Source organism: Rousettus aegyptiacus, unplaced genomic scaffold, assembly GCF_014176215.1.
Source record: "Rousettus aegyptiacus isolate mRouAeg1 unplaced genomic scaffold, mRouAeg1.p scaffold_m13_p_6, whole genome shotgun sequence".
NCBI lineage: Eukaryota > Metazoa > Chordata > Mammalia > Chiroptera > Pteropodidae > Rousettus > Rousettus aegyptiacus.
The window spans coordinates 97,012,514-97,037,810 of NW_023416309.1; the positions used below are offsets into that span (position 1 = coordinate 97,012,514).

The 25,297-nt window shown below is 55.4% G+C and overlaps 1 protein-coding gene across 7 annotated transcripts in view; it reads right to left on the bottom strand.

Moving 5' to 3' along the window:
• SRCIN1 (SRC kinase signaling inhibitor 1) overlaps positions 1-19,657 on the bottom strand; it is a 63,928-nt gene extending 44,271 nt beyond the window's left edge. For 3 of the 7 annotated variants that reach the window (XM_036222102.1, XM_036222103.1, XM_036222105.1), the window contains exons 1-2: positions 19,306-19,657; positions 10,695-10,757 (exon numbers count right to left, since the gene is read on the bottom strand). In XM_036222102.1, coding sequence (XP_036077995.1) covers positions 10,695-10,757; positions 19,306-19,429 — 187 coding nt within the window. In that variant the 5' untranslated portion in view covers positions 19,430-19,657. The remainder of the gene's footprint in view (positions 1-10,694; positions 10,758-19,305) is intronic. The other 4 variants (XM_016164763.2, XM_016164760.2, XM_036222104.1 and 1 more) reach the window with 3 other exon arrangements.
• Positions 19,658-25,297: the final 5,640 nt, after the last annotated feature.

Here is a 25,297-nt window from a genome sequence, read left to right on the forward strand (position 1 = left end):
AGATCACTGTAACTCATGATGAGAATTAAGATCTTCCAAGTTTTAGTGACACCGTCTGGTAAGCCGTCAAGCCCATCCCCACCTGGCATCTCTACCCAGATGTCACCATCTACTCTGTTCTCTGGCTGCTGATGGGCAACATTCACACATGACATCATCTTCAGAGGAAGAGAATGTGGAGAAGAGGAGAGGGGGAGGGAGAGGGAAGAAGAGAGAGGAAGGGAAGAAAGCAGAGGAAAGAGCAAAGCCATGGAAAAGAGAGAAAAAGACTCTGGGGCCCCTGTCGTGAGGACCCCTGGAGATCAGGAGGCTGGTCAAGGTCCCTCCCTGGGGAACTGAGAGGACTCACAGGTGTGTCCCCATCCATTGCCTGGGCAGAGGTGGGGGGCTGGGCACCAACTCAGGGAGGGGTCAGGGGTAAATCCAGTGAGGCCTGCGGGCAGGGCAAGGGGTGGAGTGCATGGAGATTTCTGGAAGAGTGGAGGGCCTGGCTCAGACTGCAAAGTGCCTTGCCCAAACACACACATTTGCAGGTGGAGGCTCCCCCAGTCCCACCATTTGCAGCCAAAGTAAGAGGAGCCCAAGTCACCCAGGAGGGGCCCGGAGGCAACTGCCACCATCAGTTGTGCCTGACAACTCCATCCTGCTGCGTGCCTGCTGCGTGCCTGATGCAGTCATGAAGCACACTGTGCTGGAGGTCAGAGGCCACAGGTCAAGCTTGGCAGAGGCTCTAGTCACCTGGGTCAAATGAGAGGGTCATCTCTTGTCCCACCTCCTGTGAAGGAATCGGCCTCTGTCTTTGGGCGCCCCTCTCTCTGGGCTCCTTGCGTGCCTGTACCCCTCCATCCCCACTGCCTGTCTGTGGGTTCTTGGAGCAGAAGCCCATCTGTGTCTGTTTTCTAAAACCATCTTTTCCGCCCCATACCGCAACAACCAAAGTCATTTTCCGGGCAATTGGCTTTCTGTAAACATTCCTGTGTAATATCGCCCCAAACTGCTAATGCCCAGTGTCCTGTTGAGTCTCCCTGTCACTCCAACCAGAGCCTCAGAGGTGGGGTGAGCAGTGGGGGGAAGGGCAATCAGAGGGGAGGAGGCAACGGGACTGAGAATTAGAGCCGGGGCTTCATGTCCAACTCCTGGAAAGAGGGGAACCAGAAACCCCACAGCTGCCCCCCATGTTTCCCCATTCCCCACCAACCCAGCACCACCTCCCCTGACTGTCAGCCACCTCAGCACAGCCTGTCCGGGCTGGAAGGAAAGACAGAGAAGATGGGGAAGGGGAACCCATGGGAGGGCGGCCTGGGAGGAAGAAGACTTGAAAGCATGGAAGAGGAGGTCAGACAATAAAGGTGACTTCCTGGTAACTGGGAGCAGGGGCACTTAAGAGGTAGGGGCAAGGCCAGGCAAGCTGTCGTCAGAGTCCCCAGAGAAGGTCAGCTCTCCTCCCCTGAGCTTGAGAGAAGGAAGAGGCCAGGTGGGACCCATCCCTCCAAGACGGACCACTACCTGGCACTGCAGTGGTGAGGGGAAGGCGGGGAAGGCAAAGGGTGTCAAAGGCACGGTGGTCCTTGGCTGGTGACACACCCGATGTCCCCTCCCCAGCCCCCAGCACTGATCCACAGAACCCCGGTGAGGGGCCTGGGTCAGGTCGATTCTCCTCGAAGTACAGCAAGGGAAACTGAGGACTAGAGAGAATGAGTAATTTAACAAGAGTTACAGAGTGGACACCCTTCCCCCAGGCTAGGCAGGAAGAGGGGAAACAGGGCTGTTCGTCCCCCTCTGGTCTCTTCCACTCCCATGTCCAGAGAGCCCTGCTCCCCGCGCCCCAGCCTCCAGGTGGGCTGGGGGTGAGCCATCAGAGCCCAGAGGGAGCCGAGAGGCAGGGGAGGGTGCGGGGCACTGCCAGTCACAGCTTCATGCAGGCAGAAAAATACAAACCAATTTGTGCAGATTTAAAACCCACGGAAGGCCACTTAGTTGGTAAACGAGTCAGAATCTAATTAAAGGACCTCCGTCAGGGCTGGGGGAGGAGAGCTCACCTGCGAGCAGGAGATGTTGCACAGGGGGAAGCCGGGAGCCTGGGTCTCAGCAGCTCCCAGTAGAGCTTCTAGAGCTTTCCCCAGGGGGAGAGAATTTGAGAGAGGGTGTTAGCTGTCCTGGGTGGGACAGGGGTGGGGCATTGTCCCAGCCCAATGCTGTCTCTCCGAGCGAGTGTTTCCTCCTCACCAGCCCTAGGCTGACTCTACCCTGCTGATTCTGGCCACTTGCTCAGAGGGCACGCCCCCAGGGCAAGGCCTCTTCCCTCAGACTGGGCACAGCCCAGAGCAGGGTCCGTGTTTCCTCCATCAGACTAGGGGCTCACCTAAGACACAGCCTTGTCTTCTCCTCAGACCGGACACTTGCTAAAGGCTGGGCCTGGGCCTCCGCTCAGGGGCACTAAGGTAAGGCCCCTGTTTACCTCATTAGGTTGGAAGCTCCTTCAGACTGGGGCCTCCTTGATGGCAGAGGTACCACTCCATCCAGACCAGGTGATCTTGCGAGGTAAGGAGAGAGATCCACAAGCCACCTCGGGAGTGGGGTGGGGGCCTGAGGATAGTCAAAGATGGCAGGCTTGGCCTCAGTGCCATCTCTGTCAGCTGCCCTAGCTCTGGAGTCCTGCTCCCTTTTACCCGCTGCCCTCTCTCCCCCCTGCTCCCCACGTCCACAGGCCACACAGCGCCGCAGCCCTCTAACCCCTCAGCTCTCATCTCCGAGGCAGGGAGGAGCGATGTCTTGAGACTGTTCTGCTCACCCTTCTCTGCACCTTGAAAACCGTGCTCTCCCCACAACAGAACGCCTTTCACAGGAAGGAAACCGAGGCCCAGACCGCAAACCCGACCGGTCATACGGGCGCTGAAGACAGAGCCAGAAGTGGAACACAGGCATCCTGACCCCAGGGACAAGGATTTTTTTCCATCCCACTATGCCACTTCCCAGAAAGCAATCGCCAGGGGAGCCCCTCTCCAGGTGGCAGGCCCCCGGAGGGCACAGACTAACAACCTCCTTAGGAGGAATAGCAGCAAGGTGGAAAACATGTCATAGAACCCTGGGCCCCGAAGAGAGAAGAGCTGTGGGTCACAGCCTAGCCACACCCCTAGGTGCCCACACAGCCCGGCGGGACACTCATCACACAGAAATCAGGGTCCCTATATGGCGTCCCCCTCCCTGCAAAAGAGCCAAAAAGCCAGCCCCTTGCCCAGACTTTCAGATAGGCAACCCTCCCTCTTCTTCCTGCACCCCCACTTCAAGCAGGCAAAGCTATGGCATTATCAAAAATCGCTGGATTTGGGGATGAGGAAGCTCTTTTCAAACCCAGCTCTCCACTGACTAGTTGCGTGACCTTGAGCAGGTCAGCAGCCTCTCTGGGCTTCAGTCCTCTCATTTGCTTTTTAAAAACAAAACAAAACAAAAAAAGAACAAAAAACCTAGTAACACTCAGACAGGTGTGCAGGTTGTGCACTGCACAAAGGCACCAGCCTAGGGAACAAGTGGGGGACGGTTCCTTCCTGATCTGCCCCAGTTGCCTGATTTCCTTTCAGGACAGTCAGAATTTTATCAGACCCAGGACTGTAGGATTTTGATTTTTAGCTACTAATGAAGATCCGGCTAATTGGCTTCCCAGGGAAGGGAGGGGGCGGAGATGCAGAGGGAAGCATGTCACCCCAGTCTGAAGCCTTTGCTGGAAAAGCTGGGAACAGCCCCGGCGTGTGCCCACACGGCACCGCGCTAACAAGCTTACTCCGGAATGGCATCTCTACCATCACGCGCCCGGGGAGGCTGTCCTGTCAGCTCCGCATCTCCTTGGAGAGGCAGCGGAGAGGAACGCAGGCGGGAGGAAGGGAAGGAGAGAACACAAGAGGGTGAGAAGAGAGGGAGGTAGGCGCCCATTCTCCCCGCTCTGCCACCGCTCCAAGGAGGCGTCCGGAGCGCCTTCCCTCCCAAGGGGCGGTCCAGCCTCCGGGTGCAAAAGCCAGGGCAGCGAGTGTGGGCAAAGGGACCTTTCCTAAGCCCCTAAAGCTTTCCCAGAGGGAGGCATCCTTTTCCCAGGGGGAGAGACCCCAATTTGTTGGAAGCGAGGGGTAGAAGCTCCATCCATCACCCCGTCCCACCACAGGGCAGTGTTGTTAATACACAGTCATCATAAATGTTGGGCAGGAGCCTCAGCCTGGCTGGATCCCTTCATATCCTCCTCAGAGACACCATCCTCCAAGGGGTTGCACTCTCTCTAGGAGGCCTTTTCTTTGCAGCCCCCAAACAGCTCCCTCAGTCACCAGAAGGATCGGGGTCCTGCTGCCTCCAGATTCCAAGCACACACTCGGTCACTTAGGCACATACTTCTGCTCACTCACACTTCTATCATATTTGGGCACTGTGGCAATGCCCCCGTGCCCAGCACATGCTCGCCTACATATGCCCAGTCACAAAGTGCCTTATGTGTACCCCCCACACGAGGGCCACACACACACAGAGGGACACACCCAAACCTGGGCAGCTCTAGGGTTACCGCACAGATACCGCCCCGATTCATCACTCTGCCATCTAAGATGCCACAAGGACAAAGTGTTGTGCCCAGGCACACATGTCATGTACATTCAAGACCCTCCCGAGAGATTGCAGTGCATCCGGGGGCTCCCTCAAGTGTGAAGTTGATGCATCTCCAGTTGGGGATCCCATTTGCCCACCCTGAATCCAGCTGCACTTTCTCAGTGGGGTAGGTTCCTCGGCTCCTCTCCTACTTTGTCAAGTTCAGAGTATCCTTGCTGAAGTGTCTACATTCTGTCTTAAAATAGAGGGATGAGCCCAATGACCTCACAGCCACTCCACTCTGACCACTGCTCAACCAACGATGCAATTAGGCCTGGACTCCCAGCCCTCGTTCCGCCTCCACAGATGTTTACCCTCCTCCACCAGGGTGAGGGGCCGGGGACCCTTTGACCATTTCCACCTGCTGCCCAAGGGTGAAGAACAGGACTGCTGGGCAACACGGTTCAGCCGTCACTCATGGGCTGATTACTGCCCGACGAGCCAACCGAGAACGCAATCAAATCTGCATCCCATTATTTTCTCTCCCTACAGATGTTGAGGATAGTACCCGGAGAGCCTGGAGGAGGTAAGGGGAGGGGAAGCAGGAGTTTGGAGAAAGCAGGAGAAGGCTCAGCTAGTTTCCTGCCAACCATCAGGTCCAGGCTGACCTGGGAAGCCTGATCACATACCAGGGGCATCTTTCAGAAGTTCTCCCTGTTGTCCAACCAGAACCCTCTCACCAGAGCAGGATCTGGGAGAGTGGCGCACAGGCTGGAAGGCAGGGGAGAAATAAACAGTCTCCCCTTCCATCTGCAAAAAACTCAAAGACTCCATCATTCTCTTTTCAGTCAAATTCACTCACCCATCTTCAGTGACGAGGTTTATACCCAGCAGCAGGCTTCCTGGATGCCGTGGGAAATATGGACCAGCCATGAATGACACCACTCCCGATAACCCCACACACTCAAGAGAGTCTACAAGGGCTCTTAGAGCCATTCTCATTCAATTCTCAGGGTTGCCCTAGGAGGTTGCCCTGCCCCCATTTTACAGATAAGGAAGTGGAGGTTCAGAAAGGGGTAACTTGTCCAAGGTCAGAGGTGAGCCTGATCTCAACTGCAGGGATTCTCAGGCCAGAACCCCCTTCTTTCCCCACACCCTGCTGCCCCTGAGGAAGATGCTGATTCTGCCACCAAGGCATCCCTGAGTCCTTGCCCAAGCCACTGGGCCAAAGCCCCTTGCGTCTCCTTCTGTCCAACTCCCTGAGAAGGGAACACTCGAACAGCCCTCCACCCCAGTGAAGCACAGAGACCCTCAACGTCATCCTTGTCATAGAGACTTCGCACTGGAAGAGTCAAAGGACTCTTCCCTGGGGCAAGGCTGAGGGGCGGGAAGAGGGGCAGGGAGCAGAGCTGCCTCAGAGCCGTAGAAGCCTGGGCTGGGAAGGGGTCTCACAGTCCTGAAAGAACCTCTGAGGAACCTCCTATTCCATGGCCCTCTTCTCACTCCTCCACTGGGTACAGAGTCCTTCCAGCCCCTGCCACGGTCTGTGCCAAGACAGGAAAACGACAAGTCTTCCCTACTTCAGGAATGCACTGCCAGCCAGGGCTTGGATACCTCCAAGAATGAAGAACTCATTACGTCCAAGGTACCAACCATCTTGTGGGGCTCCTCCTTCCTTAAAATGAGCCAGAGTCTGTGCCCATGGTCCTCAGAGGGGACTAGGGATAGGTCATGACCTTCCTTGCCTCCTGTTCTTCACTCTCAGGCCTTCCCTGACCTTGGGCCTTGGGGGCCGATGTGATTCCTCCTGCCTGGGATGGGTGACTCTCCTGGCAAGGTAAGCTGAACCTGTCTGCTCCTTCCAGGCACTTCTATTTACCCTCAGTGCCTGGCCTTGCTAATGTAATTCGAGAAGTCTACTCTGGGTCTCAGCCCCTTCCTAGCAACTATGCCCCTCATAGATCCAGCAAAGCAGATGCAAGCTCCAGGTACCAAAGGGTGTGCCCAGAAGTGGGCAGCCTGCTGGCTCATGGCCTGAGGCCCTGGATGCCCTGTCTAGCAGCCAGCCATCTCAGGGGTATAGCTCAGCCACTTTGAGGACTGGAAAACCACAGCCCACACGATAATACCTGATACATATTAACCACACAGTGCTTCCTCCCTGCTAACCTACTTCCTCCTCCCCAGTACTGACCCTGCCCTGCTGCCGGAGGGCCCCAGGCTTGGAAGGAGAGGTTCTGCTACCCCCGGCTGCTTTCCTCGCAGTGCCCCATGTCTGTATCCCATGCTTGCGCAGTGGCTAATTCTGGCGTCTCATCAGACAGTAATTATGGGGGAATCAGCAGTGCTGTCATCTCTGCAGCTCGGCACCTGTCACCACGCTGCCTTCCCTAGGCTGCTGAGAGGGGGCCGGAAGCTGCGGGGGGGGGGGTGCACTGGAGTGAGAGGCGCCTGCGCCCTCCCTGCCTCCACAGCCCTCACCTCCTTCAACCCACTTCCCCACAAAGCATACAATGCACGTCAAACAGGTGGCCACTAGCCTTCCTGTTATCCAGGTGCCGTATATGTGTCACACGTATACATGCCCATGACCAAACAGAGAAGGAAGGACACAGCGAGCCAAGACTCAAGTCTTGCCGTGGCTACTTCCCACACATATGACCTTGAACAAGTCATTTTACTTCTCTGGATGTCAGTTTCCCCAATGGCAAAATGGGGAAAATGGTTCCTGCCTTGGGAAAATGGGAATAAATTATATAAAGTATCTAGCACAGTGCCTGGCACATCTATGATCATGTATTCACTTAACAGACACTTAGTACACATCTACTATGTGCTGGGCAACGTGGGAGTGCCAAGATGAATTAATCACGGTTTATCAAGAATCCCACTGGGGCCACACTGGGACTCAGGCATTCTGTTTGGCTGGTAGTGTTTTGTTTTGCTTTTGTTTCTTTGAATCGTAATGCCTTTAAGGGGCACATATGCTCTTCTCTTCACCAAAGTCCCCACCATTCCCTATGGTCCTCACTACCATTTCAACATTTCCTGCCCCTAAGGGCACTGGTTTGCTGTCCCCAAGAGCTAGCATGGACTAGTAGGCTCAGTTATGTCCAGAACCAATGGCCACAGGAGATTTGACTGTGCTGTGGGAGTTTAGGGGGGCCAGCCAGTAGTAGTCAGGGATGGGCACTTCAGAGAGGTGCTGGCTAAAGGAGGACCAGGAATAGGAGGTGACAAAGGGACGGTGTTCCTGGAAGAGGAGTCACAGAAGCAGACTCACAGACATAGAGGCCAGGCCTAAGGGAAGCTGGTGGAGACAAAGACATCTCAGGAGGTCCTTCCTGGCATTGGATCTCCAAGCCCCAGGCCACAGCATTTTCCACTCCTCCAGAACCTTCCAGAATGCTTTCCTAGGTGGCCTTAATGGTAGAGCTACAGTGTAAGACCATTTCCTTTTGCCTCACAACCAAACAGCATCTAGTGTCACGACCAAGTCATTGATTCACTTACCTATCCCCATGGGTCCTTTATCCCAGGTGGAGAGGAACTCTGCTAGAACCCAAAGGTCTGCTAATAGGAACCCTCTAACCTCTAGTCTTCCACCCTGCCCCGCCCCCACTCCAGGGTCTAGGAGCCTCTGAGATGACCTGGGGACAGATCTGGGAATGGGGCTGGGGGAGGAAGGTGGAATGAACTTCAGAGTCAATTCTCGGTGGCATGAACCACAGAGGAACCCTGTTTGCAGGAGCGCAGAAGTGAGGCGAAGGCCTCACCACTCTATATACAGCATGAGGGACTGAGGCTGGACCTAAGAAAGGCTTCAGGAGGAAGTCAGAATGGAAGGATGGGGGGCAGGGCTGAGGCTGCTATGATGGAAAATCTCTGTGACCTTGGCATGTTATTTAATCCCTCTGGTCTGTCTCCTCTGTAAACAGAGATAGAAGCATTGAGCTCACAGGATGGTTGTGAAGATGAAATGAACTAATACTTGGACAGCTTAACCCAGCATATATGGCTCATGTATTATGGATCATTAGTATGTATGTTATTACCAGAAATGACTTTTCCCCAAAAAACTCAGCAACAATTAAATGAGCCCCTGACCCCTCACTCCCTTCACTTTCAGAGTCCACAGAGGGAGCTCAGAGGGAGCTCTTCTAACCACAGCCAGAATCAGAAGTGAGGGGCTGACCCCACTGCGTCTACCTCCATGGACGCCTCCCCACCCCACCCCGGGCATTCTAATAATCCTTCATAGCACTTTTCCAAAAACCACCCACATCTCATTCCACTCTGAGTGATAAAGCAGGATGGGGCAGCTCCCCCTCTTTACAGATGTAGAAAGTAAGTCTTAGAAGATATCAAGCTCCCTGCCTCTGGAAGTATCCCAGAAGAGAGTGATTGAAAAAGGAGAGTATTCAGGACTCCCTCCTTGGTTCCCTGCCCATGGGCCCTCTGCTGTTCATGTAGGGAGGGGGTCATGGCCTGCGTAACCAGGACAGGACAGAGGGGAAGGGCTGCAGTCTCTAGTCACTTCTGCGTTCTCTCAGCAGCAGTGGAGGATGGGGGAGGGAGGGGAGCAGTGTGGCTGCTCTTTTAGGAAAACGATAATTTTAATTAAGAGGCAGACGAACAAGAGCTCTGCAGATTGTCTCTAAGCAAAGTTATTAAAAAGCCATCAAGGCGGCAGCAACCACAGTGGCAAGGAGGGCTGCCTCCCCCAGCTGCCCGCCTGGCTTGGGGCTAGAGCATCCTTCAGGGAGCTGGAGAAGGGCTGGAGGGCATGAAGCCCAAAACAGCCCAGACTGGGATTCTGCAGCCTCTCTCCCAAGATGGGGACAGAGGCAGCACCCAGACACTACTCATGCACAGCCTGCCCAACCCCAGGGCAGGGCACAGTGGGTGAGGGAAGGACAAAAAGGTAACCACCAATAGGGCAGCCCTTGCTCTGGGTCGGGCCCTGGACCAATCGCTGCTTTTCCTTTCTGCTTAACAAGCGTGCCTGGTAAGTGTTCTTGCACCATTTTACCGGCAAGAACATGGAGACTCAGAGAGGGACAGTGGTTTGTCCTAGTCCACACAGCTAGAAAATGGCTTAAGTAAGGACTGGAACCTGGGTCAGGCTGACTCTCAAGTTCGGTATTCCAGGTTGCTGGTTCTGGGCACAGAAGTGGGGGGCGGGCTCCCTGCCCATCCACTGTCCCTTAGCCTGGGCTCCTTGAGGCCCTCCAAAGTGGCCTCAGCACTGGCCCAACAATGCTGCCCATAATCCCCAGGGTTACCAGGGACTTGGGGCCTCAGTCACTACTTACTTGGTGGGGGCACACTGTGAGAGGGGTGTCATAGGGTCAAAGGACATTCTATAAGGACATAAAGCATAGAGCAGCTGCCTTGGAGAGAGCAGGGGTGGATAGGGACATCGGTGGACATAGAGTCACAGTTTTGGGGTGGGGGCAGGTATTCTGCAGTCAGCTGGCCAGGCCATGGCCCTAGGCCTCACAGCTGGTGAATTCAGCCAAACCCTTAAGCTCTATTGGCTCACCTATCTCGGACTCAGCCTAGCACAGTGACTGGCACTGAGAAGGTACTCAGTAAAATTTTTTTGAGTGAATGAGTGGATGAATAAATGAATGAACAATTGAATAAATGAAATGAGATCACAGGTTCGTAAGTGCCTATAAACAAAGCTGTGTTGAAGCTGGATGTGGTCCCATTCCCCCACCTTCTGGCCATCGAAGAAAGGGCATGCCCCCATGAGAAGGACCACTTGTTCCTGACCCCCTCCCCCAAAGCCACCAGTCCCCTAGGCAGAGGGCTCCTGCCTCCTCCACCCGCCCCAGCCCCAGTTACATGGCAGCTTTGTTGCCAGCACACACGTACATGCACAAGTGCTTGCACGCACACACACTAACTCATATGAACATACATGCACACACAAACACATTCTCTGCCAGGCAAGGTGCCCTCCCCAGAGTCAGATCTCTGTTGCCCCCTCCCCTAGCAAAGGCCTGGATCCACCACGGATGGCCCCCTCCCCCATTCCTGGCCCTCTCGGCTGGGGAGGGGCTTCTGGCTGAGGAGAAGCGGGAGAGGAATGGTGGGGGAGGCCTCCCTCCTGGCTTACTAACCTGGAGACTTTAAACAGAGGGAACAGAGTCCTGGAGGCTTCCCTCCCGCTGCACGCTGGAGCCCTGGGTGAGGGACAGGAAAGGAGGAAAGTCGTGAATGAATGCCCAGAGCCCAGAGCCCAGAGCCAGGGGAGAGGAGCTGGAGAGAGGAGGGGGCTGGGGTTCGGCTCCCAAAGCGGGATGGGCCGGGCAGAGGCCTTGGGCCATGGGGGAGAAGGGGGCAGGGACAGCAAGGCAGGGTCTTAGGAGCTGTCCCTTTGGGGGGGGGTCACTGGGGGCTGGGAGCAGGCAGGATAGAGGTTGGGTATTGGAGGAAGAGCAGGGGCTGAGGGGGCAGAGACAGACAGGAGGGACAGACAGCAGGACAACATAGAAAACACAGGGTCCCCCGGACAGACAGCCAACAAGCCAGGCCTGGTTTTCCTCCCAGAAATGAGACAGACTCTTTCCTGGGGTGCCTATGCAAGATCCCGAATGACAGCACCTTAGAGAGCTCCCCATTAAAGTCACCCCATTTTGGAAGATTGATTGGTTCAGAGTCAGAAGGGCTTTTCATCATTGCTCTGCTGACAACCCTCTCTCAGCCCAAGAGACCCCCATCTGCTCCACTCACCCCCTAACCTTGAGGAAGACCCCCTCCCCTGCCTGTAACAGAGGAAACAGAGGCACTTCACACCCAACAAGCATTCGCACATTTGCACAGTGGTAGGGCCTGTGCAGGAGAAATAGCACCCCTGGCCAAAATTCCCTGAAGCCCTGCACCTGACTCTTGCTCTATACCCAACCAACCCTCAAACTGCCAGGGCAGGGTCTCCCTCAGCTGTCCATCATGGCTGCCTCCCTCTCACAATACAGGCAAGTCCTAACTGTGTTCTATCTCCCTCATGTTATAGTAGTCACCCCCTATCCACGGTTTCACTTTCTGCAGTTTCAGTTACCCAGGGTCAAGTGTGGTCCGAAAATATTACAGGAAAATTCCAGAAATAAACAATTCATAAGTTTTAAACTGTGTGTCATTCCAAGTAGCATGGTGAAATCTTGAGCCTTCTTGCTCTGTCCCACCTGGGACGAGAATCGTCCCTTCGTCCAGCATATCCATGCCGTTAATGCCACCCATCCATCCATCACTCAGGAGCCACCTCAGTTATCAGGTCTATCGTCACAGAATAGTAGCTCTTGTGCTCAAGTAACCCTTACTTTACTTTAATGGCCCCAAAGCCATTCACATAACTTTTATTGCAGTGTATTATTATAATTGTTCTATTTTATTAGTTATTATTGTTAATCTCTTGGTGTGCCTAATTTATAAATTACACTTTATCAGTATGTATGTATAGGGAAAAAACATAGTATATATAGGACTTAGTACTATCTGCGGTTTCAGGCATCCACTGGGAGTCTTGGAACATATCCCCCTTGGATAAGGGGGACTACTGTACCTGTCCGTTGCCTTTCATCCTAGGGCATGCGGCATTAAGACCCTTCTTGTCTGGCACACTCTCGGGCACAGCCCTCACTCCGCTGGCTCAGACCCATCCATACCCACATCACGTCTAGCTGCAAACGTTCACAGAGCCCCCTGCCAATCTCATGGTTCCAATTTTCCCACCGATTACCCAAGACGCAGGCAACCCAGGGAGAAACAACTGTTGTATCCAGATGTTAGGACATTGACTAGAGGAAAAAATCAAGAATGCTCACTAACATGAATAGCCCCAGAGAGTTTCCTAGATGAGGGAGTGGGCGTCGGGGGTGGGGTGTGGAAGGGTGGGGTGTGGGCAGATGGACAGAGGGGCACGGGGTGTGGGGCGTGAACCGGGGAGGGTTGGCGTCCTTCCCACCACTTCCTTCTCAGCTGTCCAGGGGCCTAGCCCTAGACAGGCTGAGATAAGGATCTACGTTTTGAAAAAGACTAAGCTTTTCTCAGGTAAGCTGCCTCCTCCAGGAGGAGTGGTCTCCCTTTTGATCATTCAATTGGTCAGAGAGGAGGAAGATGAAGACAAAGAAATCACTGTTTATTGAAGGTTTACAATGTCCTAGGAACTTCGTGAGGAAACTGTTATTATCAGCCCCAATTTATAGATGAGGAGACTGAGCTTCAGAAAGGTGAAGTGACTTACCTCAAACCACACAGTGAGTGAGTGTCAGGGCTGGGATGCCAGCCCAGATTTGTCTGATTCGAGCCTGAGCTCCTGACCCCTGAGGTAAACTGCCTCCCATCCGTCCTCCCTAGTCTTGGCTATCTCCCATTCAGTGTCTTCTGGAAAGTTCTCCCTAAAGTCTAACCTCTTTCCATCTCGTGCTCCAGCACAAACTATTTCTTAAAGACAAGAAGTGGAAAAGAAAGCTTCACTTCAGTCTCTTTCTGCCTCATGTTAGTAGTAGGAGTCAGATTATTTAAACCAGGGACCAGGGGAGGGGTGTAAGCTATTAGGTTCAAGAGAAGTGGTTCCAGGATTTCCTGAGCTTCATCTTTAAGAGACTTTTGGCTCTCCAGGAGCCCCCTTTCTGCTCTCCTACCTCCGTCATGGAAGAGGCTCCAGGAAGCCCCTCAAAGACCCCTTCTTGCTTCAACATCCAGAAATCCCCTGAGCACCCAGGCTAAGGAGAGCCTATAAAGTCGGGGGCTGAAGCAAGCCTTCAGTGCCCTCACTTCCCCGGAGGACTAACTTTCAAATTAGGAGGCTGGAATAAAAATAGGGATTCATCAGGCCAGCTTGGCCACTGGGTGGGGACAAAGTAGGCAAAGAGGCCGAGGTAAGTCTGCACGGACTTCAGTGAGCCTCGGAATGCCTTCCCAAAGAGCTGGGATCCTTAATTGTTCCCCAATGAGGCAGATGCCCGTGCCTGGGATGATGCTACAGATGTCCTCTGTGTCTGCAATTATCTCATGCCTTGGAGCTGGGGGAAACAGCAGAACACACACCACCTCCGCCTCCTCTGCTCTGCACAAACCTCCCTGGCTAGGGCTTCTCCGTGGAGGTCTCTGGGTCTGGGGTGCCCCCTGTGGGCTCCTGGATCTGGGTCTCTAGTTTGCTCTGAGGCTAGAGTGGAAAAGAAGCCAGTGATCTGGCATAAGGATGTTTGCTGAGGAGAGGAAGGCAGGCATGTGAAAACCCAACTCCTTTCCAGTTTTATAATACTCCACCCCAGGACATGCAGGCAACTGGGCCAGGTGGCTGATGAGCCACCAGCTGGAGGTGCCTCAGTAGAAGAAAACACGGACTGGATATTAATCTATAGCTGGAATGGAGTGTGTTAAAGCTATTCAGTTGCAGTGGCAGGAAACAGCATTCAGATGACAGCTAAATCCTACCGCCACTCCCTTATCTACCCTCCAGGCTCAGAGGACAGCTTTAGGCAAGGTGTGCCTTTGGAGCAGGAAGGACTGTTTGTAAGGTGCACGCATGCGCACACTCACGCTCACGTGCCAATATTCTCTTGGGTCAAATCTCCATTTTTCCTGGTTTAGCTGGAGCTGCGAAATGTTCTTCCCACCCTCTATGTGGACAGGCATATATTATGCCAGGGGAGAGGAGGTGGGTAGAATCTGTGACTGCTAGAAGGGGCCTTAGAGATTCTCTAGTTCCGCCTTCCCTTCTCACACCTAAGACACTAAAGACCAGAGGGGGCAAATAACTAGCCCCAGGTCACACAGCCATAGGGGAGTCAGGCCACCAGACACTAGTTCAATGCTTTCTCTATCCCCTGTCCTTTACCTCTCTGTTCTGAAGGATCAAAGAATTACTTCCCTGTCTCCTTTTCCTCAGCAGCTGGGAACTTCTCTCCCTCATGGCCCCCTGCACCCTGCCAACCACAACAGCCACAAGAGGTTAAACTGGATCCACCAAGCTCCTCAGGATGCCCAAAGTTCATCTTAAAGAACATGCCAACCAGCCCCCTGACCCTAGGTACAACACTAGCCTGCTCATGTTCACACACACCTATTACTGAGGTAAAATGTAAAAACACCACCCTCACGTGCCACCGCCACCAGGAGGTTGTCCTTCCTGTCTAACCTCCATTCCTCCTACTGCAGCGTGGGCCTATTTCCTTTCAAGCTGTCCTTTGCAAAGACAGGGGGAGGAGGCAGAACAATTTTCCTGGCCTCCAAACCCTTATGTTTGGCCAGCAGCAGCAAAGAGGATGAGGGTGGGGTGTCCCAGGACGGCTGGGCCCTGAGCCCAGGGCATGTATGGAGCATGAGGGGTGCAATGAGGGAGCAGAAGCCTGAGTGTGGGAGAAACTGCCCTTCTGAGCATGGTACTTTCAAATCCTCATCACCTATAAAATCCGAAATATCAGAGTTAGGGGAAGATCTTCTCCGGGTTCAGAGATATCTGTTCCACCTCCATACCATTTATTGAGTGTTTATTATGTGTCAAGCATTATGCTGGACATTTTAATCTAGATTCCACCTGATTTTCACTTAATTTCTATGGCCAGAAACTAAACTACTCCTTGGGACAGTCCCTCCCTAAGACGAAACCTAACCTTGATCCCTCTCACTGCATTTCCTCAGGCCCAGTCCTCCCCGTCTTCAGAAATTCTCACCACTCCTCAGTGACCCTATTATCTTTTCCAGGTGCCAAACTTTACCCCAGTCTTGCCCCATGTGATGGGCATTCTAGGAGTGAAGGGAACTGAGGCAGGACTGGGGGCTGGCGTCAGGAATGACCTGTGACAGACACAGGTAGAGCGCATACCAAGTGGCAGAAGAAGAGGCCCTCGGGGCAGTCTCCATGAGACCAGGCTGGGCCAGTGGAAGTGGGGGCAGAACTGAAGGTGGCAGGTTCTCCCTCCCTGATGACCCTTGGAGGGGGCGTGGGGCCTCACCTTTCGTGTGGTGACTAGGCAGGGTCCAGAGATGCAAATATCTAGTTCTCTCTCAGTGGCCATCTCTCAGGTCCAAGTTCCAACCTGCACATACCCAGAGCCCAGGGGCCGAAGCAGAAGTGGGCAGGGGCACAAGATAGTAGGGCTGTGGGTGGCAGCCGAAGCTAAAGGAGGAACTCTTACACTTAGCTCCAGGCATCCAGATGGTGCTCAGGCCTTCTGATGCAGGAGAGAGACCCTCAAATCCCCTGCCAGCCTCGCAGGGTTTCACACACTCTATAGACAACTTTAGTGCATTCACATACCACTTGGCTTCCCTGTTTGGACTTTTTGGAGCCAGAGGGCTGAGGGCAGGGGTCCCCTCCACTAGGGCTTTCCCCTCATCCTGCCTCCAGCATGGCTGGAACACAGGGGCCAGACTCACCTCCCCAGGGAATATTCAGGCCTCAGCTTCTACCCCTAGAGAGATTCAAGCAGGAAAAGCATGGGCCAATGAACAAGGGAAGTCGGGATGGTGGGTGGGACTGTGGTCCCTGTGGGTGGCACCTTCCCCATTCAAGCAGGCATCATTAATATATGCAAACCATATGCAAATCACCCAGAAGAGAGACACAACACAGGTGGAATGTCAGAAGAGACGTTGGAGATGATCCAGCCCACACCCCCTCCTTTCACGGGTGAGAAAAGAGGCCTCACCAGAAAGGGACTTGCTCAAGGTCACTCGGACATGTGGGCACTGAGGAAGGATGCTAGTGAGGTCTCTACTCAGTCCAGGGCTCCTTCCTTGACAGCCTTGTCTTTCATATGGGGGTTTACAAGATGGCAAAGGAAGTGCAGGGTCTAGAACGTGCTCCGGGAAGGTCTATCAGAACCCCCCGCTTTCTGCCTCTAAGCCTAGAGACGGTGTGGTGGGTATAAAGGGAACAGTGGGCAAGGTCAACAGTGATTCCTGGGACAGTGGGTGACCAGAGGGGTGGAGGGACCAGAGGCTGGAGGTATTGGTTTCTAGCAGTCAAGCAGCAATAGAAGACAGCAGAATTGGAATGTCTAAAGCCCAATGTCAAGATAAGGTGCCCGCTGCGGTGTGGGGAGGGGAATGGCGCTCTTACCCCCCCCCCCACACACACACACACACATCCCTAAGTGCTCAGCGGCCCCCTTATTCCTGGACTCTGATGACTATGGCACCTGACAGACCATAATAATCTACCCAGGTCCATCCCTTCCACGGCTGTGGCTGCCCCCCCACCGGGCAATTTGGCTTCTCAACCTTCCAGACAGTCCTAGAAAGCAGGACCAAGGCTGGGGAAAGGAAGAAAGACAGATGGGAGGGGCAGGCAGAGAGAGAAGAGACCGAGAAGCAGAGCGGGAGAGAAAGCATGAAGGACAGGGGCAGAGAGAGGGGAGGTCACGTGGAAGGAAGTGAGGGAGACTGAGGGGCACAGAGGGGACTGTAGGAACAGCGGAGCAGAGAGGGGAGGACTTCCAGCCTTTGAAATTGAAGGACAAAGCTGGATCCTGGATATGGGGCATAGGACCTGAGGCCTGAGGATGTCTGGCAGGAGTTGGGGACCATGCCCCTGCCCCTCTGCACCTCTGCAGCAATGCCTCCCACTGCCAGGAAATCAGTTCTCCCTCCAATGCCTCCCTCCCTCTCTCCCTCCTTCCTTCCCTCGGGGCAGGCAGTGCTGCTTCCCAGCCAAATCCAAAGCCTTCATCTCTGCTTTTCAGAGCTGGGAATGAAAGAAGGGGAAGCGAGTGCAGCCCTCAAACCCGCTGACAGCCAGATTTTTATTATCTTTGCTCGAATGGGCCCTAGGAAGCCAACAAGGGAATCTTCAAAGAGCGTCTGAGTGGCTCATTGAAGCCTGCACCTGCACTGGCCCACCCACGGCTGCAGCCGGGGCTTAGGGGACACAGTCTGTCCCCCAACTCCCACCAGCCCAGAGACCAGATCTGAGGCTGCTGGTAGCCTAAACCTCAGCCCCCATGCCTAGACAGAGGCCACTTTGCCAGGCAGTCAGACCCAAAGGCCAGGCCCAGAACCCACTGGGCCTTGGAGACAGTCTCTGTCTCTCTCTGGGCCTCGAGGACACAAACGAAGGAAGAAATCAGATCTCCTTGCCAAGACTTGGAGGAGATAAGTGCTTGGGATTCCTCGAAAGAGAAGCTGTTATGGCAAGCCCTAGATCCTTTTCCTGAACTCTCTGCCTGCCCCACACTCACAAGCCCCCTCAATTGCCTCCTGACGTCCCTTTACAGGACCCTTCCCAATCACAGCTGCCCCTCCATTCCTGAGCCCCAGGCCCATTACTCAGGATGATCCTCAAACCCCAAATGGCTCCCCTGTTCAACTCCTCAATCCCCTCTGCCTTCTTTCCCCAAGACCTAACCTGGGATGCGGATGGGCTAAAACAGACTTGGTACTTCCGAAGACCCAGCCCCTCCCTCCTAAGCTTAGGTTTTGTCAGCGAAAGCCAAGGTTGGCGCTGGGCAGACAGCAGCCATGCTACCCCCACCCGCCAGCTCTGACCACACCGTTGAGATCAATGCCCGAAGCCAAAGAAGGAATCAATGGTTCTAATTAAACCCTTTTTCCAGGGCGGGTCCCTGGCCAGAGAGAGAGAAAGATACAGAGAGCATCTGAGTGTCTGCATCCCAGCACCCAAACCTGTTCCCTGTATCTTTAAGAAACCTGGAGTGCAGCAGGAATTAGGCCATGAAGACCCCAGAACCCCCACATTAGAGGCAAGAAGGCAAGCAGAAATCCTGGGGCGAGGGCAAGCGTCATTCTCAGAGACCCTTCCTCTAGCAGAGCTCCCCCTCTCCACCAAGCACTGCCTGAAGACCACAGATTCATCTTCCAGCTCCCTAGAGCACACGAGGGTCCCAAGTCTCCATTCCGGCCCTGAGGGTCATCACATAGAACTGGCTATCAAGGATGAAGCAGAACTGGGGGGGGGGGGGCACTGGACAAAGACCCTCTTGTCCCCAAGGCGAGGTGGCAGGAAGCCAGGGCAAAGCCTTTACACTTGCTGCCAGCAGTGCCTGGATGCCAGGCAGTCTGGGTGGGGAGATCTTATTCTCGGAACCCCCTCCCCTTATGCCCAGAGCCCTCATCCCCAACCCTTGTTTCCATATGAGGCCACCAGCTAAGTCTCTGACCCAGCAACTCTCAGCTTGCCTGGAGCTCTCCTTCCTATGTGAATGCCAGGCCCTGACACTTGCCCACAGTGACTCCAACACCAACCAGAAACAGCAAAAACCCTCACCCGTAAACCATAACTGCCCCCCACTTACATACCCACGCACAACCTTGCTAGAAACCACCAGCATCACAGCTGCCACCAGAGATGACAGAGCTTCACATTTTTCAGTGACAGTCTCCATCAAACGCATCAGTTAAGACCAGCAAGAAGGATGTGGACGAGAATAAGGGAAACTGAGGCACAGAGTTAGAAAGCAAAGCAGCTGGCTCAAGGTCACCCAGACCAATATATCCAGAGTTCCCCACCCCGCCTCATCCCAAGTGCTCGAACCCAAAACCAAGGAACATTCAGAACCACAAGCCTGAACATCTGGTCAGCTATCCCCCACTCCCAGCACTCATCTGTTCCCCAAAACAACAGTAGCTCCAACATCTTCTGAAAGCCTTTGGCCAGAAACCCACTTCCCTTAAAGTTGGGGGCTGCAGGACCTTCTGGTTTCATAGTATTTGGGGAGAGGAAAAGACAGTCTGGGATCCCCTCCTTGCACAATCTCTGTTCCTGCTCACCTGGCTCCCTTCGGCCCCCGGGGTCCCTTGCTCCAGCCTCCTCCCTGGGAGATCGGGCGCTGCCCTCCGCTGTCCTCTCCCACCAGGCCAGGGCAAAGCGCCGGAGGCACTGCCAGGGCTGCATGGGGCGGGGTGGGGCGGGGGCGCTCGCACTAGCAGCCGCACACACCGCGCTGGGCCCTGCCAGCTGAGCTGCGGAGGCACCCGGCCGGCCCCCTCTGCTTCCACCAGCATCCTGCTGCCCCCACTGACAGGACTCGGAGCTGGTCCGGGAGCTTCTGACGTAGCAGGGGGGTGCGTGGGAGGGGAGGGGGAGCCTTGGAGCGTCTCCTCCCCAGCCCCGCCCTCAGCCCCTCAGCCTCCAGCGGTCCCTAACTCCTCACTCACCCTAGAAGCTCAGCCCAGTTGGGGGCGCCCTCCCCTGCCCTCTGCAGGGGGAGGGCTTAAGATCAAATAGCCCCTCCCCCAACCCCTCCCACTCATGGCCCCTCCCTACCCGCCAGCCGAGCAGGGAGCTGGTCCCCAGATTCTGCAACTGCTGCCTAGGCTCCGAGGTCTCCAAGGCTAGGGCCTCGAGGTGAGGGGCGGGGGGGCGGTGGTAGTGGGGAATACAGGCTTGTATCCTGGCAACATAGCCAACCCCAGAATGCCAGAATGCGCTCATCCCCTTCCTTCCCTGGGGTACTGGCTCAAAGAACCTACCACCACCACCCAAGTGCGTGCACCCCATTCTGGGACCCGGGGAAGAGAGAGGCCTTTGATGCTCCCCACCCCCCCGCACTTCTCCATACCCTTCGCCTCCCCCTTCATGCTCTTCAACCTCGGATGGTCCACTCCCTTCCCCCACTGTCCTCACGATTCATCCCTCTTCCTCTTCTCCCTACCCTTCCCCCTCCACACTTACCCCTTTAAATTTTAACCCCTCGCGCCCCCTCCCCCGGACTCGCGAGGCCCTATCCACCCGGTCTCCAGCCTCTCCAATCCCTGAACCCCTCTCAGGTCCCAGCGCTTCTCTCGCCCGGGTCCTTCTCCCAAGCCCGGCGCGCCGCGGTCCCCTGCCCCCCACACACCTGCGCCCGAAGCATCCCTCGCCACGCTGGCCACCGCCTCCCCGACCCGGCCACCGCCCCCGCCCCCGGCCGAGGGGATAACACACAAAGAAAACAGAAATACCTTCCACTTAAGCATGGAGGCACATTAGGGAGGAGAGAGACAGGGACATGCCTTGGGACGGAGCGTTCCCCATCGGGCGGGGCGCGGGGGGCGGGGGCCCCGGGCCGGCCTGCCTGGCGCTCGCCCTCTCGCTGCCTCGCGGGCTCCTTGCTCGGCCCCAGCCCAGGGGCGCGGTGCCAGGCGGGCGGGCAGGGGGCGCGGGCCCCGCCGGGGTGGACCAGCTGGGAGGGCGCCGGCGGCCGGGCGTGTGGGTGCGCGCGCGCGCGGGCGTGTCACCGAGTGTGCGAGAGCGAGATAGAGAGAGAGTGTGTGTGTGTGTGTGAGCGCGCGCGCGGGCCGGCGCGGGTGTGTCACTGCGGGCGGGAGCGCGCGCGGCGCGGGCACGCGCGTGTGGCCGAACATACAAAGGGCCGCCCGGGGTGGCGGGGAGCCGGGAAGGGAGGGGTCATGGCTCCCCGCGCCCTCAAGCAGCACCGCGGGATCCCGCGGCGCGCGGCCTGGCGGAGATGCGGGGCGCGCTCACGCTCTCCTCCCGCGCTCCACCTGCTTCTCCCACCCCAAGCCATCCTCGCGCCACTATGGACACAAATACCTAAGGCCCGGGACGGCCTCGTGAGAAGGAGTGCACCTGGAGAATGGAGGATTTCTCGCTCTCCAAGCCCCCGCGCGCCTTGGGATGGAGAAGCATTCAGGGAGAAACGGGACAGGGAGACAAAGCGGGGTGGCGGGATTGGGGGCCACTCTTCAACCAAGGTGACCTCCGAAAGCCACAGCTGCCCTCTGCAGGGAGAGTCTGGACCCTCCTCTGCCTCTGCCCGGACGCTCCACTGCCTCCCTTCTTAGACATCTCTCAGGCGCTGGGACCCAGTCCCTCGGCGCCCCCTACTGGGCTGTCTCTTTGCCCCGAGCTCAGGTTGCAGCCCCTCCTGCAGGCGTCTGCTGGAATTGCCGGGGCCCGTGCTAGTAGCGAGGGTTGTCTAGGATCATTTGCCAAGTAAGACCCCAAAGGAAGGCGCTCCAGCTCCTACCCCTTCTCACACCTTGCTTGGCGACGCCATTGCCAACTCTACCTTCGCCTGAAGAGGCCAGCTCTGCCCCACCCCCGCCTTATTCCCATCCCCTCCTGTCTCCTCCTTGGCCTACCTGTGGGCTCCACAGACTTCTCCAACTCTGACCAGCAGTGACCCCTCCTCCTGTCCTGGTTGCTTGCTTCCTCTTTCCCTCGGGTTCTCTGTCCTGTTTCTTCTTTCCCAAGTTTTCCTTGGGGAGGGGAAGGTGGGCTGAGTCCCATGCCCCCTTTATTTACTCCTGGCATTCCCACAGCCAGCTTAAATGAGCAATGAAGAGGCACAATACATCTCTTCCCTATAGGCCACCAAGAGGAGTGGCAGGCAGGCAGGCAGAGAAGCAGGAGTAGAGACCCCACCCCAAGAGGCCCAAATGACAAACCGGTTTCCCCACTTCCTGATCTACCCAGTTGCAGCCTTAATGTAGGCTCTCCCACTTTCCTGCCCGCCCCCAGGCCTGCCCCTGAGCCAGACACATGCCAGGCTAGGGGCAAGTCCCTGATTTCTCTTAGAGATTAATCTCCAGTTGCAGTAACTTAGGTGGCAGGGCCAGGGTAGGAGGAGGAGGGGGCCCTTCCCAGCTCTAGCCAGACAGCTCAGGAGGGCAGCCAAGAACCGTGTCTTGGACACACCGTCTGAGCATACGACCCCAGCAGTCGGCACCCTGACTTCTCCCCTCCTGGGCCAGCTGCCGCTCCCTCTGCCAACTGGAAGGTACCCATCTTTTGGCCTCTGAGTGCACATTGGGCACTTGTCCAGCTCCCTGCCTGGCTGCCTGCCCAGGATGGGCATGGGAGTCAGCAGGCCCTCTGTAAGAGAGAGGTTGGCGAGGGGAAGGGTAGCTTCCTCTCAATTGCATGGACACTGCACCCCAAACTTTTCGGAGCCCAGAGGTTGAGGACTCAAACTGCTGCTCTTTCATTCAGGCCCCCCACTCACTTATACAGGACTCCACCCTTCACCTCCTCCGCAGGTGCCCCCATGAGACAAGGTCTCTTCCCTTCCCTACTTTGTGCCCACTTAAGAGGAAAGGAATCAGAAGGTTCTTTACCCATATTTTCTAATTTAACCCTTATAACAACCCTGCAGAAATGGGCATTTTCAGCCCCATTTCAGAGATAAAGAAGTGAGGCTCAGAGCGGTATAGCCACTTGCCCAATCTAAGAGTAGCTAAGCTGAAATTTAAACCCAGATCTGCCTGACTTCAAAGCTCCCAGCCTTTTTTCTATCGCCACCACCGTCTCCTAACCCTGGGGGGGTTGCTGAAAGTAGGGACCAACCTCTGGCACATGTCTTATGACAATACAGTGGACGGAAGAAAGTGGCCTCAAGAATGTGGGTGAGCATTAAGGAACTGGGAATTATCCCCTGGATGACAATTGGGAAAATGCTTATTCTGTCACATGGAGATTTTTCTGCCCTTACACTAATGCCAAGAAGCTACTACCTCAGAGACTTAAGGGGGAGAGCCGGCTTGAGTCAGCCCCTACAGATTGGGAGCAGTTCCAAAGGTGTCAGCAGGACAATGCATCCTCGTTCCCCGCTCTAAGGTGACCCCCTGCATCATCAGGGTCCCCTCCAGAGTGAGGACCTTAAATCAGATTCAAGCGATATTTTTTTATTTATGTGGCTTACTTCGTAAAGACCATCCTTAACATTCCTGATCATCCGCATAGCTGTGAGCTCATTTGACACCCTTCTCCCCTCATCTCCTTCATCCACACCCACCCAACCCAGGACAGCTGCCTCCATGTGTCCCATGGAGGGGTGAGAAAGGATTCAGCTCCTGAACAGGAACAAAGATCCCAAGTCTTGTCTACAGCCATGCCACCCTGAACGTGCCCGATCTCGGAAGCTAAGTAGGGTCGAGCCTGGTTAGTACTTGGATGGGAGACCACCTAGGAATAAAAATAAAATAAAATAAAAATCCCAAGTCTCCAAGTTGAGCCACAGGGCAGATGGCGTGGAACCATCACCCCTCACTGACCCCACCTGCTCCTCTTCCCCACCCCCCCAAAGAAGATAGATGCCTCCTCCCCATCCCATCGGATCTCAGAAGTAGAGGCTCCTGGGATAGGAAGAAGGCTGATTAAGGAGAGGGCAACACAGGTATGAGTCTTCCAGCAGAGAAATGAGAATTGCTCCTGTAAGCTGGCATGGTGCCTGGCAAAACCAATGTGCCAACTGCCTCCACCTAAGGTGCCTCAGGTGCCACCCTTCCCCCACTCTCATTCCGCAACAGGTAACTTCCCCCTGCCTGGCCCTCTCCTGTGTCTCTGGCATTGCTCTCGGTTGGGAGGGGGCAGCTGGCACCACCTACCTTGCACTTCTCAGACACTCCGCCCAGCCTCCTTGCCTGCTCCTGGGAGCCTGCAGGAGGGAGGTTATGCGGGAGCACACTAATGCTGAAGCCTCGCCTCTCCTTCCTCAAGGTGTGTAAACAGGGCTTGCACCTGGACGAGCATCTGGGCAGGAAGATGGGGCTTAGGGTGGGCAGAGAGGGACACATGAGCCTCTAGGGAAAAGCACAGGGAAAAGGGTGGCATGGAAATTATGGCTCTCTCTGCCACCTCGAGTCCCCCACCCCAGATCCTAAGAAAGTCCCCTGCTAAGAGGGCTATTGTCAGGCCTCTGCATTTCATGAGCCCGCTCTGGACCCTCCAGACTCCACCAAGGGAGTCATGGGTTGGGGTTGGCTCTGTTCTGAGGAGAGTGAGTAGGGGCAGTGACCTGGCATCTGGGGCAAAAGCGAGTGTGGGTGGGAGCGCTGACGAGGTGGGTGTTTCCCTTTGCTTTGAGCCAGCACCCTTCTGGCCAGCCTGTTTCCCTCACTCTCCCACGCCCCCTCCCACCTTATACGAGAGGAGTAAATGGCAGTAAGTTTCAAAAGACCCTCCTTCATTCCCTGCGGTCCCACCTCCCCTGCTTGTTATTGTAATGAATGCTAATGACACTCAATAATTGATGCCCTCATTAGCACATCAAACCCACCTTCTGAAGAATGGAGAGAGAAAATGGAAGGAGGCGGTTCTCTGGGGTCCTGACCAGAGCCAGCTCCCTCCAAAGAAATTCATCCTGGGAAGGGAGGGACCCTGCAGAGGCACTTGCTGGGAGAAGCATAGATGTCCGCCTCTGATGGGGAATTATCCGAGCACAAGGCTCTGTCTTCCCTGTCACAGGGCAAGTAAGGTCCTAGCTCTCCCATCAGACTGGGAGCAGCAAGTCGCCTTCCTTATGTAGGGCTCCCCTTCAAGGCAGGGCAGTGTTTCTTCAACTGAAGTGAGAATCAGAGTCACCTAGAGGGCCTGTTAAAACGGGAGCTGCTGGCCCCAAAGTTTCTGATTCTATGAGTTTGAGAAGCCTAGGAATCTGCATTTCTAACAGGTTCCCAAGTGCTGCTGCTCCTGCTGCTAACCACACTTTGAGACTGCGTGGGCTAGAGACTGTCGTCTCGCTTTCCCATATTAGGGCTTTGTCTGCTAATGTGGCTCAGCTGGCAAGTCACTAAAGGGCCTGGCACACAGGGAGTATCTCAGAGAACTTTGTGGCACAGATGAATATGCCTCTCCTCTCTTTTCCTCGAACCACCACCAAGACCATTTCTGCTACCATAAGTGCCCCCACGTGACTCCTTACTCCCCAGACCTTGACCTCATATCCTGAGGGACAGAAATACCAAAACTGGATCTCCTGATCCTCAATGGCGTGTCACCATGCTCCAGCATACTACTGGGTCTCCTTTCCTGGGAGGA